At 39.9% G+C, this 13,774-nt stretch overlaps 1 protein-coding gene across 1 annotated transcript in view; it reads left to right on the top strand.

Moving 5' to 3' along the window:
• Positions 1 to 8,210: 8,210 nt before the first annotated feature.
• The window catches only part of AQP9 (aquaporin 9), a 45,585-nt gene continuing 40,021 nt past the window's right edge, over positions 8,211 to 13,774 (top strand). The window contains exon 1 of the mRNA XM_043471843.1: positions 8,211 to 8,535. Coding sequence (XP_043327778.1) covers positions 8,425 to 8,535 — 111 coding nt within the window. The 5' untranslated portion in view covers positions 8,211 to 8,424. The remainder of the gene's footprint in view (positions 8,536 to 13,774) is intronic.

Here is a 13,774-nt window from a genome sequence, read left to right as displayed (position 1 = left end):
ATTCAGGACTGATCTCCTTTAGGATGCACTGGTTGGATCTCCTTGCAGTCCAAGGGACTCTCAAGAGTCTTCTCCAACACCACAGTTCAAAAGCATCAATTCTTCGGCGCTCAGCTTTCTTTATAGTCCAACTCTCACATCCATACATGACTACTGGAAAAACCATAGCCTTGACTAGACAGACCTTTGCTGGTAAAGTAATGTCTCTGCTTTTTAATATGCTGTCTAGGTTGGTCATAGCTTTTCTTCCAAGGAGCAAGCGTCTTTTAATTTCATGGCTGCAGTCACTATCTCCAGTGATTTTGGAGCCAAAAAAAAAAAAGTCTCTTACTGTTTCCACTGTTTTCCCATCTATTTGCCATAAACTGATGGGACCAGATGCCATGATCTCAGTTTTCTATATGTTGAGTTTTAAGCCAACTTTTTCACTCTCCTCTTTCACTTTCATCAAGAGGCTCTTTAATTCTTCTTCACTTCCTGCCTTTAGGGTGGTGTCACCTGCATATCTGAGGTTATTGATATTTCTCCCAGCAATCTTGATTCCAGCTATGCTTCCTCCAGCCCAGCGTTTCTCGTGATGTACTCTGCAAATAAGTTAAATAAGCAGGGTGACAATATACAGCCTTGACATACTCCTTTCCCAATTTGGAACCAGTCTGTTGTTCCATGTCCAATTCTAACTGTTGCTTCCTGACCTGCATACAGGTTTCTTAAGAGACAGGTCAGGTGGTCTGGTATTCCCATCTCTTGAAGAATTTTCCACAGTTTATTGTGATCCACATACTCAAAGGCTTTGGCATAGTCAATAAAGCAGAAGTAGATGTTTTTCTGGAACTCTCTTGCTTTTTCAGTGATCCAACAGATGTTGGCAATTGAATCTCTGGTTCCTCTGTCTTTTCTAAATCCAGCTTGAACATCTGGAAGTTCATGGCTCACGTACTGTTGAAGACTGGCTTGGAGAATTTTGAGCATTACTTTACTAGCGTGTGAGATGAGTACAACTGTGCGGTAGTTTAAGCATTCTTTGACTATGCCTTTCTTTGGGGTTGGAATGAAAACTGACATTTTCCAGTCCTGTGGCCACTGCTGAGTTTTCCAAATTTGCTGGCATATTGAATGCAGCACTTTCACAGCAGCATCTTTTAGGACTTGAAATAGCTCAACTGGAATTCCATCACCTCCACTAGCTGTGTTTGTAGTGATGCTTCCTAAGGCCCACTAGACTTCGCATTCCAGGATGTCTGGCTCTAGGTGAGTGATCATACCATTGTGATTATCTGGGTTGTGAAGATGGTTTTTGTATAGTTCTTCTGTGTATTCTTGCCACCTATTCTTAATATCTTCTGCTTCTGTTAGGTTCATACCATTTCTGTCCTTTATTGTGCCCATCTTTGCATGAAATGTTCCCTTGGTATCTCTAATTTTCTTGAAGGTAGTCTTTCCCATTCTATGTTTTCCTCTATTTCTTTGCACTGATCACTGAGGAAGGCTTTCTTATCTATCTCTCCTTGCTATTCTTTGGAACTCTACATTCAAATGGGTATATCTTTCCTTTTCTCCTTTGCTTTTTGCTTCTCTTCTTTTCCCAGCTATTTGTAAGGCCTCCTCAGTCAGTCATTTTGCTTTTTCCATTTCTTTTTCTTGGGGATGGTCTTGATCCCTGCCTCCTGTACAATGTCACCAACCTCTGCCCATAGTTCTTCAGGCACTCTTCCTATCAGATCTAATCCCTTGAATCTATTTGTCACTTCCACTGTATCATTGTAAGGGATTTGATTTAGGTCATACCTGAATGGTCTAGTGGTTTTCCCTACTTTCTTCAATTTAAGTCTGAATTTGGCAATAAGGAGTTCATGATCTGAGCCACAATCAGCTCCCAGTATTGTTTTTGCTGACTGTATAGAGCTTCTCCATCTTTGGCTACAAAGAATATAATCAATCTGACTTTGGTATTGACCAACTGGTGATGTCCATGTGTAGAGTCTTCTCTTGTGTTGTTGGAAGAGGGTGTTTGCTATGACCAGTGAATTCTCTTGGCAAAACTCTATTAGCCTTTGCCCACTTCATTCTGTACTCCAAGGCCAAATTTGCCTGTTACTACAGGTGTTTCTTGACTTCCTACTTTTGCATTCCAGTCCCTTATAATGAAAAGGGCATCTTTTTTGGGTGTTAGTTCTAGCACTTTTTGGGTGTTACCCGAAACGTTATCCAACCTCACAGTTAACCAAATAAATGCACATGAAAAAAAGTTTATTTTTTGACTGCTATAGTGGGAGAATTAGAAAGAATTTACATTAATCAATATTAAAAAGAATGAGAGAAATAGATACATTTTCCCCCTTGGCTTCACTGTGAGGCATGTAGAAACCTATCTGACCAGAGATTGAACCCATGCCCCTGCACAGCAAGTGCAGAGTCTTAACCACTGGACCACCAGGTAAGTTCGGCAGAAGCAGGTACTTTTTAAAAAACTTTATATATGCATATTCTTGGACCAGTAATTCAACTTCTAGACAGTTCTTCTAAGAGACAGACAGATAAGTATATATATAAGGATATTCACTTAATGTGTGTGTGGGGAGGTGGCAACAACTAATTGTCTATTGAAAGGAAGTTGTTTAAATTATGGCACATCTGTATAATTGAATATTATACGGTCATTAAAATACAGTCATTAAAAAGATGAGTTATACATTGGCATAGAAAATGACAGAAAATATTAAAACACATTAATCTAGTATGTATAATATAATCCCACTTTTAGGGAAAAAGAGAGAAATATTTATGTAGATCCACTGAACAATTCTAGGAGGGTATATTTCAACTTGTTAATAGTGATAAACTACAAGGGCTTGGATTATGAGAGATTTTTGTTTTAATTTAAATACTTCTGAATTTTTTTCAATTTAGTATGATTTATTTTGCTCAAGGTAAAGTGGTTATTTTTTCCCACTAGAAATGAAAAAAGGCAGTGGAGACAGATGAAATGGTTGCTGTGAATTGAATGTTTGTGTCATCCCAAAATTCCTAGGTTGAGGCCCTGATTCCCAAATGTGGTGTTTTGATTGGGCGGACTTTGAGAGGAAATTGGTTTTGAATGAAGTTAAGGGAGTGGAATCTCCATGGTGGGATTGGTAGCTTTAAAAGAGGATCAAGACTAGAGCTCTCTTTCAGCCATGTGAGAATGCAACAAGAAGGTAGCTGTCTACACCAGGAAAGAAGCCCTCACTCTCTCCCAACCTTATTGGCATCCTAAGCTCAGACTTCTAGCCTCCAGAACCGTGAGAAATAAATGATTGTTGCTTAAAACACCCAGTCTATGGGATCTTGTTATAGTAGCCCAAATGGATTAAGACTGTGAAATTTAAGGTGAAAACACTTCTGAAGGAACATTTTGCAGGAGAATTAAGACTTGAACCTCTTTTTAAGACCCAGGAAAGAAGCCAATGGGGGAAAGAGATTGAGAGAGTGAGGAAAATGTTAATTGGAAGGTTTCAGAGGAGCTGGAACAGTACACCAGCATCAGAGCTAACTTTAGAAAGAAAGGAAAGGAGGACATTATAAATAAAATTAGGGCAACTTTTTGAAGAGGAGAGGTACAAAAGTACTATAGTTAATGAACCTGTTTGTTTTCTCAGTGGATTGGGATAAAAGATCATCAGCTGAGTAGGAGGATCGGAACAGTAAACTGGAGGAGCATGAAGGATATATTGCTGCTGCATAGAATGAAATAGTGCGTGGGATCTGAACTACCAGGAATACATGCAAGATTCCTAGGCTCCATCCCAGATCTACCAAATCATAGTTTCTGAAGTTGGGTGATTTGAAAGCATCCTAAAGTCTGGAACCTTTGAAATAAAAGGTTCACTAAAGTTATGGGACCATTGTTGATGCTAGATCACAGCTATCTTTAGGGTCAAGCAGTACCTTTATATAATTTTTCAGCATTATTCGACATTGTGGGAGGAAAGTATTTGAGAGAAATCAATGGTTGAATTTACTCAGAGTTGGGCTTTGGCAATGTGGGTGTGGAAGAAAGTCAAGGGGTCAGTGGAACCAGAGACACCGGTAAGTGCATCATTAACCTGGGGGTAGTGAGGTAAGAGCTAGGTGGAGAGGGAGGAGTTGACAGACAGTAATCTACGAAGAGGATGTGAAGCAGATTGGTGAAAGAGAGTGGGTGAAAGGTGGGAACTGGAAGTTTTAGTCAGTGGGATATAGTCTGGTATGAAAGATTTTGAGAGAGGAGATGGTGACACAATCCCAACAGTGGCCATCAAAGGGGTTTCTGAACTAGAGTGGGGATTAAGTTGGCCAAAGTAGAAGAGGTTGGGGAAGTCAGGTTGGAGTAAGAGATGGTTCTCCTTAAGAACAACAGACTTGCTGAATCCCATGAGGGTGCCAAGGATGGTTTCTCTTCTTCAGGAAAAAGCAGAGAAGACAATGTGAGGTTAGGGAGGGACAGGGAAGGGAGGGGGTGGGGAATAGAAGAGCTGGGTACAAAACTGTAAGTCAACTATACTCTAATAAAAATTTTTAAAAAATAAAAGATGAGGAAACTGAGGTAAATAAATAAATAAAAGAGCTAGGTAGGCTAGCTCCAAAAATTTAGCCTGGCACTGTGTCTAGGTATGCACGATTTTAGGACTGTTGGTGGCAGAATGAGTCACTGTGTTGGCACTGCACAGTAGCCTCTAGGATGTCTATGTGGTGATAAGTGGAGTTTTGGTTTAGTATTTTGCACACGCTTCTGCTTTACCATATGATGTATTCATTTGGAGATATTTGTCACTTAGACTGTATAAATTCTTAGAAGTAGAGATCTGTCTACCTTATTTTTGAATCCCTACTGCTTAATGCTGTGCATGATGTATGGTAAGTAATAAAAGGTTTTTCTGGATGAGTAAATGAAAGAAATTAAGCAGCCCCATTACCTAACAGGACCTTTGGCATGAGGTTGCTTTGCAAAGGGGAGTGTGAGTGAATTACATTTGAGGATGAATTTATGGTGATGGAGGTGAAAAGGGTAACTGTCCTCTGAAGGTAGAATGAAAGAAATTAAAGATTTGAAATGTTTCGTACCACAAGCTCAACTTCTGCTTTCTATAAATGCTCCCCTAAGGTAACCTTATCTTTTTAAAAATTTGATTGAATTTTATTTTATTTTAGGTATGGCATGCATGCTCAGTTGTGTCTGGCTCTTTCTGGCCCTGTGGACTATAGCCTACCTGCCAGGCTCCTCTGTCCATGGGATTTTCCAGGCAAGAGTACTGGAGTGAGTAGCCATTTCCTTCTCCAGGGAGTCTTCCCCATTCAGAGATCGAACCTACATTAGCAGGGGATTCTTTACCACTGTGACACCTGGGAAGCCTGTAACCTCATCTTTATTCAAGGCTTCAGTTATCACCTAGATCAGCACACAGACCTTTCTTCTGAATACAGACCATTTTCTACTTGACATCTCCTCTTAGAAGCACTAGAGAGTCCCTGAGGCTCAACCTGCACAAGCAGAATTCACAACCTTCCCTTGCAGCCCTGGTCCTCTTCCAGTGTTTCCTCTCTGGGTGCTTAGCCCCTCTTTCCCCAACAAGTCAGGAATATAGCCATTAAACTTGAGTTCCTTTTCCTCATCCTTCATATCCAATCCATAAAGCCCTTCCAATTTTAAGATATAAAGAACTCTTACATTTCTCTCCATTGTGAAAGCTACCGCCTAGTCCTGGCATTCTGTAATATCCCCCAACGTCTACATATATCCACTTTAGGCCCTCTCCAATACCCCCTCCACCTCACAGCTAAGATAATCTTTTTAAAACTCAAATCTGGGGGCTTCCCTGGTGGTTCAGTGGTTAAGAATCTGCCAGCCAATGCAGGAGACATGGGTTCGATCCCTGGCCCAGGAAGATTCCACATGCTGTGAAGCAACTAAGCCCATGCACCGCAACCATTAAGCCTGCATTCCAGAGCCCACAAGCTGCAACTACTGAGCCCACATGCCTTTGCTCCACAGAAAGAGAAGACCCCATTTGCCACAACTAGAGAAAGCCCAAACGTAGCAGTGAAAACCCAGTGCCACCAAAAATAACAAATAATTTTTTTAAAATACTCAAATCTCATGGTGTCCTGTTCCTGCTTAAACCACTTCAGTGACTTATTATTGCTCTTATCTTGAACATGATTTACAAGGCTCAGTATGGTCTGTCCCCTGAATGAGGCTCATTTTGCTCTGTACTCCTTTGCTGTCTCTGGGAGCCAGTCATTTCTCTCATTCTTGGATAGGCATTATACTGTTCCCATCCCCACCCCCAAGACATTCCCCACTTCATGTGATTAACCTCTATACTTCCTTCTGATCTCAGCTCAGACATGATATCCTTAGAGAAGCTATCAGAGATCTCCAACAAGGTGAAATTTCCTGCTTACATTTGCTCATAGAAATATGTCCTCTACCTCCATAGCATACATCTCTGTTGTGATTTCATATTTCTGTGTGTATGATTATTTCACTCATGCTTGCTCCCCTCATGAGACTCTGAGCTCTGTAAAGGGCAAGAACCCCATGTGCTTGTGTTAAGTACAGTGCTTGGCACGGCACACAATGAGTACACCATAAATATTTGTTAGGTGAGGGAGTGGACAGACCAAAGAACACCCTTGTGTGGTATTAGTTGTAAACACAACAATAAAGTCCTGTTTCTCTGGTCCATTCACTGGTACTTGGGAATAGTGTGGTCATAAATAACTCTTCTAGACAATAGTATCCATAACTTAACCAGGAGTTAGTCAAATACTTCATTACTGTTTTGGCAAAGGCATATTCTCAGGCAAGTTATAATCTCTTTAGACTTAAACTCTTGATTTCAATTATACACTAGGTATGTCTTCTGTCCTTGAAATATCTGCAGCTCTTTTCTCCAGGTCCTTCCTTCTCTTCCAGTCTGCCTCCTTAACTGGGAATAACTGTGGGCCTCCTGCAAAGACAGGAGAGAGCTTGAAACAGAGCTGGCTTCTCTGTGGGAGAGTTGGGAAGAAGCACACAGCATGGGTACTCATTCCATGGGACTGTTTTGGGATTCAAAAACAACCACTGGATTCTACTTCTTCAAACTAGTTTTGAAAAACAAAACTTGAATGTTTGATGTGATGAGAAGCTAGTCTTGAAGACAGTTTGCTGTCTGTAGGGATGTTATTCATCAAACTTAAAAAACATAACTCAGGAGCCTTGTTTAGGTATCTTTACTCCCTTCCTTGTTTAATTGGGGTGACATATACTCAGGCTGAGCTCCTTCTGACTCAGTAATCTCTAAGCAGTATAGACTTTCAAGCTACTGTTGTTTACTTACTATAGATTTTGCCTAAGTATTTCATGGTAAATGAAGGAGAGCAACTTGGTTTTCAAACTGGAATGCTTCTTAAGAAGCTGGTTTCTCCATCATTTTGATTCTGGATTCCAAGCTATCTTGGGCAGATGAATCCCAGCTACAGGATCCGAACAGGAGATCCCATTCTGTTCTACAGACTTGCCATGTGAAACTTGCAATTGTCTCTCTCTATGTTAATTTCTTCAGGTCTTCCCAGGTGGCTCAGTGGTAAAGAATCTGCCTGCTAGTGTAGGAGATGCAGGTTGGATCCCTAGGTCAAGAGCCCCTGGAGAAGGAAATGGCAACCTGCTCTGGTGTTCTTCCTGGGATAATCCCATGGACAGAGGAGCCTGATGGGTTATAGTCTGTGGGGTCGCAAAGAGTGACTGAGATGCTGAGCACAAACATGGTAATTTCTTCATCTCTGGAAGAAATGCAGTGGTTCTCAACATCATCAGGGAGCTGTAATTAAATCACTGAAATGTTACTGGAAGAAAAAAAGAGTGATTAATTTTGCAGAACAACATATCTATATTTTATTCATGTTCTATAATGTGCATGAAAGTGCCTTCAGAGAAGAATGTTTACACTGGATGTATATGTGCCAAGCTACACTTCAACCAACCATTTCTGAATAGGGAAAAAAAAAAAGTTAGAAGCTTGCAATTGTGCAACATGTAAATCTCTCCTGGATTGGAGCCCATCGCTGTGGTTTGGCAACGATGCAACCAATACATCTCTTTTCTCATCTCTTGAAAAAAAAAAACCAACAGAGAAAAAAAGTACCATGAAAATAAAGGTAATGATTAATCCATCAGGCACAAAAAGGGTTATTTTCAGGATTTCAGGTTCTACCTGGCCATTTCAAATAAACAGCAGCAACCACGGAACGACAACTTCACCACCAGAGGAGTAAACCACAGGTTCTAATTGGGACTGGATAACCTAATCAGGCATCTCCAGGAACCTGTGAGCAGTTGTTAAAAACTTTTATGTGCCAGTGAAGTAGGGATCAGAAGAAGCAGGTGTTGGTGAAACGAGTGGTCTTTGAAGAAGCCCCAAGATGCAGCCTGAGATGGAACAAAAGAAAAAAAGCTTGAAGCAGAGATTGGTCTTGAAGAACACTTTAGCCAAGGAAACACTCTCTGAATTCTTGGGTACATTTATAATGATTGTAAGTATTTTCTGATTTCCTGAATTTTGAACCAAGGATGCCTCACTTGTAACCTAGCTGGTGATAAAAAATTTTATCTTTGTTTTGAGTTCGTCATTAGACTCACTTCTTTCAGCCATCAGCAAGTTACTTCCAGCAAGTTACTGTTTGGCTACTCAGGGGCCAACATTTTAGGTTTCTGCTTACTCACTCCATTTAGCCACAAAAGTGGATGAGAAAGGAAGAGGGGCATGAGGTACTTTCTTCATTTTACAGATTTACTCAGGCTCTAAAATGACTTTGTGAGTAAAGTTAGCTGTTAGAAAATTTTTCCCTTTGCTTAACTGATTTATACCTTGCTTATTTCCCCAAAAATGTTAAGCTGATTTATCAATAATCAATAAATATGGATGTCAAGAGACAGTTTGTTATCACAAGTGCTTCGCAAAGATTGTGTTGTCAGATCACTTGATTTTTACTAAATTAAAAAATGCACTAATTTATTAGGTAGAAATAGTGTACTGTGCAATGGTTCAGCTGTAGTTTTATATTATTTTCCCCCTCTATTTAACTCAAACTAATCTCTAAAGAGTTTCAATTAGACAGTTGTAAAAAATTGTCAGATATAAAGGAAGGATGTATTCTCAGAACCTTTTGAGGATTTTGCCTGAAGATTTGCACAGCTATTAATAAAAGTCTGGAAAGTTTACTTAAGTGGCATGGGCTCTATAGGTTTTCATCCTGTTGCATGTTCCATCATTCTCTGTATCCTGAATTTTTAGCTGAACTCAAACCATTATTGAGCAAAAGTTAAATGTGTGATTATTTTCACGAGTAGCTGCTACTGATTTTAACTTGCTTTAAAACAACAACAAAAATCTGCTCGAAGATTTCCCTACTCCACTTACGAATAATTTCATTTTTAAGATTATAGAGGATTATCCAAAAACTTTGTACATTAAAAGTTCTTGGGTGATATGCAGCATGGTGACTACAGTTAATAGTATTATATTACATATATGAAAATTGCTAAGATTATATCTTAAAAGTTCTCATCACAAGAAAAAAATGTATAACTATGTATGGAGATAGACATTAGTTAGATTTATTGTGATGCTTATTTTACTATATAAACAAATATTGAATTAGTATATTGTACACCTGAACTAACATATTGCTATATGCTAATTATACCTCATTTTTTAAAGTTCTTTGATTTGTGTAAGTGCATATTTCAGGAGACTAATCCAAGAAATGAATATGGACTCAAAAAATTGAACTAGTGTAAAATGAGACAGAGTGATATATTTTCTGGTTTCTGAAAACCTCTTTGTACATGATTCATTCAAGTATCTTCAAGGTATTAGGACAATTTCTTACACTCCCTCTTGACCATCCTCCCCTCTCATCTACGTGACTTAGTTCGACGGGGGCAGTGTTGGGGAGAAGGGCGTTGGAAGGAAAAGAGAGAGAAAATAAAAGTCCAAGATTCTTCTGATTCTAGTCACTCTTTACTGAAAAATTGCCCTCGGGGAGTCAGAAATCCTGTGGTTATGTTCGTTGACAATTTGATCCCAAAGGGAAGAGTGGTGGTTACCCCAGCCTAACTTCATCCTCAGGGTGACCTGTGATACAGAGAAGTGAAGTAAATTCAGTTACAATTCTAAGTGCTCTGCAAATCAAATAGAGGAGGAAGTGAGCTAAACATCTGGGTATTTTGTAATCAAAAAAAGTTAAAACCCTCTATTTCTTCATAAGAATCTGTTTCATAATCTCATACTGTCTGAATTGAGTAAATGAAAGTGGCTTTTAGCCATTCACTATTCTGCTCTTGCAAATAGTAATGTGTCTTCCCCTACAAAGGTGGGAGCTACAGAAATAATATCTTGACACTGTATGCTGAAAAATTAAATTTTGTATCTTCTGACTAAAGCCAATCATTTCCTGAAATGTTTGATTTCTATTTATACTGTTCTAAAATGAACCTTGATGAAATCTTTCTGATTATAAAATTCAATTTTGTTGAGGCTTGTGGGGATGTATAAACAAGAAAATTCTGCAAAAATGTATTTTTTTCAATATACATATAAATTAAAATTTTAGTTTTTAATAAATCTACATGGTCTTGCTCAAAGGTTATCCAAAGTAATTATTTCTGCTTTATTAGAAAATGTGCATTTTGCCTTACTTTGTCTAGTAAAAAGTTTGCATGTTGATAAGGCATGGAGCAAAGGGAGCACTAAAAATTGGCAGACTGTACATGTAGGACTCACTTTATTTGTAAAGATAATTTTCACTGAGACACTGGGAGTCTGATGCCATTTTCACCCCAATCTTGAAAAGTGCTCTTAAGGGAAGTATCTCAAGTTCATTCACACTGTAGTATAAATGACTGATAAGGGCTACTGGTAGCATTAAGGGAAGGGAAGTTCCATGAAAAATTCTCTGTATATTAAAATAATTAAGTCATAAGCTAAAAACTTAGCTCTAATTTGGCCTTTTAGACATTAGGATGGATGGTGGTGGTAGTTTAGTCGCTAAGCAGTGTCTGACTCTTGTGACCCCATGGACTGTAGCCCACCAAGCTCCTCTGTCCATGGGATTTTCCCAGAAAGAATACTGGAGTAGGTTGCCATTTCCTTCTCCAGGGGATCTTCCCAACCCAGGGATCAAACCCGCGTCTTCTACATTACAAGTGGATTCTTTACTGCTGAGTCACCAGGGGGATCCAGACATTGGGATAGGCAGGCCTTTTTGCCTTTACTGGTGTGAGGAAGACAGGCTGCAATGCATCTTTCCTATCACAGAGAAGAGGTTTAGAAGCACTGAGCTGCAAATATAAGGAGTAAGTAATAAGTATCTACTGTTTGTTAGCTTCTTTACCTACATTTATCACTCATAAACAGTTGGAGAAATGAAGGCTCAAAGAGATGAAGTAACTGCCCCCAAACCAGTAGGCTTTGCAGTGAACTGGGGTTCTTTCTAATTATAGAGCCTACACTTTCCGCATACTTCCACCCATTGCTGGAATTCCTTTGGTAGTGTCCTTGATAGACAGTAAATCAGACTCTGCTTTAATATTTCCATAGACTGGAGCCTTGAGTTAACACTGTGTGCATATGTGTTTAATTAATGAGCACCTGATGAGACCAGATCATTAGATGGGCCACCAAGAAGAAAAACCTACTCAATTCAGGTAGAAGGGTGTAAAGGTAAGGCAGAGAACAGACTTCTCAGCCCCCAGCATGTGGGCCCATGATGTGTGGGTTTCCGGTTGCACATTAAATATACACTACATGTAGAATTCCTGACATAGGAAGCTCATTACATGTTAGCTCCCTTTCCCCTTGATCCTTCTGCTCTTTTACGTGAGAGTCTTTGTAGTATTTACAAATAGCTGCTTTGTCCCCTCCTGGGCATTGTGCCCATACCTTTCCCTAGAACTGACTACAGAACTCTGCCCATACATAAAAGCCCATCAATGTGTGTTGAATTAATAATTCCTTTAGGAGGCTGAACTTCCCAAGATCTCTCATCACTTCTCACAGGATCTATGTTCACTCCTCACTATTCTGTGTACCCTCCTCTCTCTCCAAACATTCCAAGATTCTTTGATAAAGAGCCCATCCTATTGAAGATGCTAAGGTGAACAGCCCAGCCAGCAGCCATATTTCCCCTTATGGTGGAAGGACATCCTTCCAGGGCTGGACTTAGGAGTGGATGGCATCTACTTGTATATTGGGAAAGACCCTACATTTTTTTCCTCACCCTGTCAAGCCTGTACATTAGACATCTACCTTTTGGCCTATCTAAGAATGAAATAATGCAAGTACTTTTGATAAAAGTAATACCTTTGATCTGTGCCGTGAAGGGAAATAGAAAGGGCAGAGGCTGGTTACAGAAATTATAGGGCTCTCAAATGATTATTACAAAGTGTGCTCAGATCTTGGAATAAGTCTGATCCATATTAGGAAGCTGTTGAAACTAAAGAATATAGGGTTAGCATTCAGTGTGAAATAGGAAAGTTCTTAAAATTAGCCAGTTCTTAAACTAAGGCCTCATTGCAGGATGTAATTTAGGGCAATCCTGGCCTACTACATTATCTGGAGTTCCCAGAGACTGGTAGGACAACTGTGAGGTAAGAGTGAGGTGGATGTCCTTTGCCCTTCTTGTTGATGGGAAGCTAAGGCACAGGCTGATGCAATTATAGGTCCTAGGAATCAGCATGGAGCCCAGTTGTCCTGTCTTATGCACATACTGCGCCTTGGGTTTCCACTCTGCTTTTCCTCTAAGAGGCATGGAGTGTTTTTTCATCTGGACTGTTGCTTATTTTTTATAACTCTCCATAGAGAGGAGGGGGAGAGGGAGTGAAGGAGGGAGAGAAAGAGAAACATGATGAACTCCATTTTGCCAGATGGGAAAACAGATGTAACACAATCAAGAGGTTCACCCAAGGTCACCCAGCCCATGAACACAAGAGCTAGGCTTAATATCTTGACTTCAGTCATTCCTAATATATTTGGTTGGCCAAAAATTTAGTCTGGGTTTTTCTATTACATCTCACAAAAACTTAAATGAAAATTTTGGCCAATCCAATACCAGTATTCAATGAGAATTAATGCCTTTCATGTGGAAGTCCAAGAGAACTTTGTTAATTTTATAGCCTAAAATACATTAGATAGTAGAGTGTCAAAAGATTACTATATAGGGCAGATATGACCATGACATGAACATTTCATAGAAGATCTATTAGCATGAAGGTTTTAGACCTCTTCAATGTGACCCACTCCAGTATTCTTGCCTGGGAAATCCCATGGACAGAGGAGCCTGGTGGGCTACAGTCCATGGGGTCACAAAGAGTCAGATATGACTTAGCAACTGAGTACCCAGGCACGACCACCTATAAACACATTCAAACCCCCTGTAACATCAGACCTCTAAGGTGGCTCAGCCATCTCTTCATGGCTCTAATAAACATGTTGGCCATGCATGGCACTCTGTTCTTGGCCTAATATTTCTATTTTCTAGATCCTCTTCTGTGAGACCAATCTGTGGCTTAGAACAAAGGAACTAAAAGGAAGGGGCCGTTAAGAGACTTCATAAATCTTTTGTCTTACTCTCTGGCTGGAAATTCCCCTGTCCTGTCTTCTCTCTGCTTGGTTCAAGCTTGTAGCTTTGCAAAGCTGTGCCCTACTCCAGGCCTACAACCTCCAGGACTGTGGATCCCACAGAGCCAGAGTTGTCAATGTGCTGGCCAATA

Source organism: Cervus canadensis, chromosome 6 (genome assembly GCF_019320065.1).
Source record: "Cervus canadensis isolate Bull #8, Minnesota chromosome 6, ASM1932006v1, whole genome shotgun sequence".
NCBI lineage: Eukaryota > Metazoa > Chordata > Mammalia > Artiodactyla > Cervidae > Cervus > Cervus canadensis.
The sequence above is the reverse complement of the archived record's forward strand: the minus strand, read 5'-3'. Positions and strand labels throughout refer to the sequence as shown.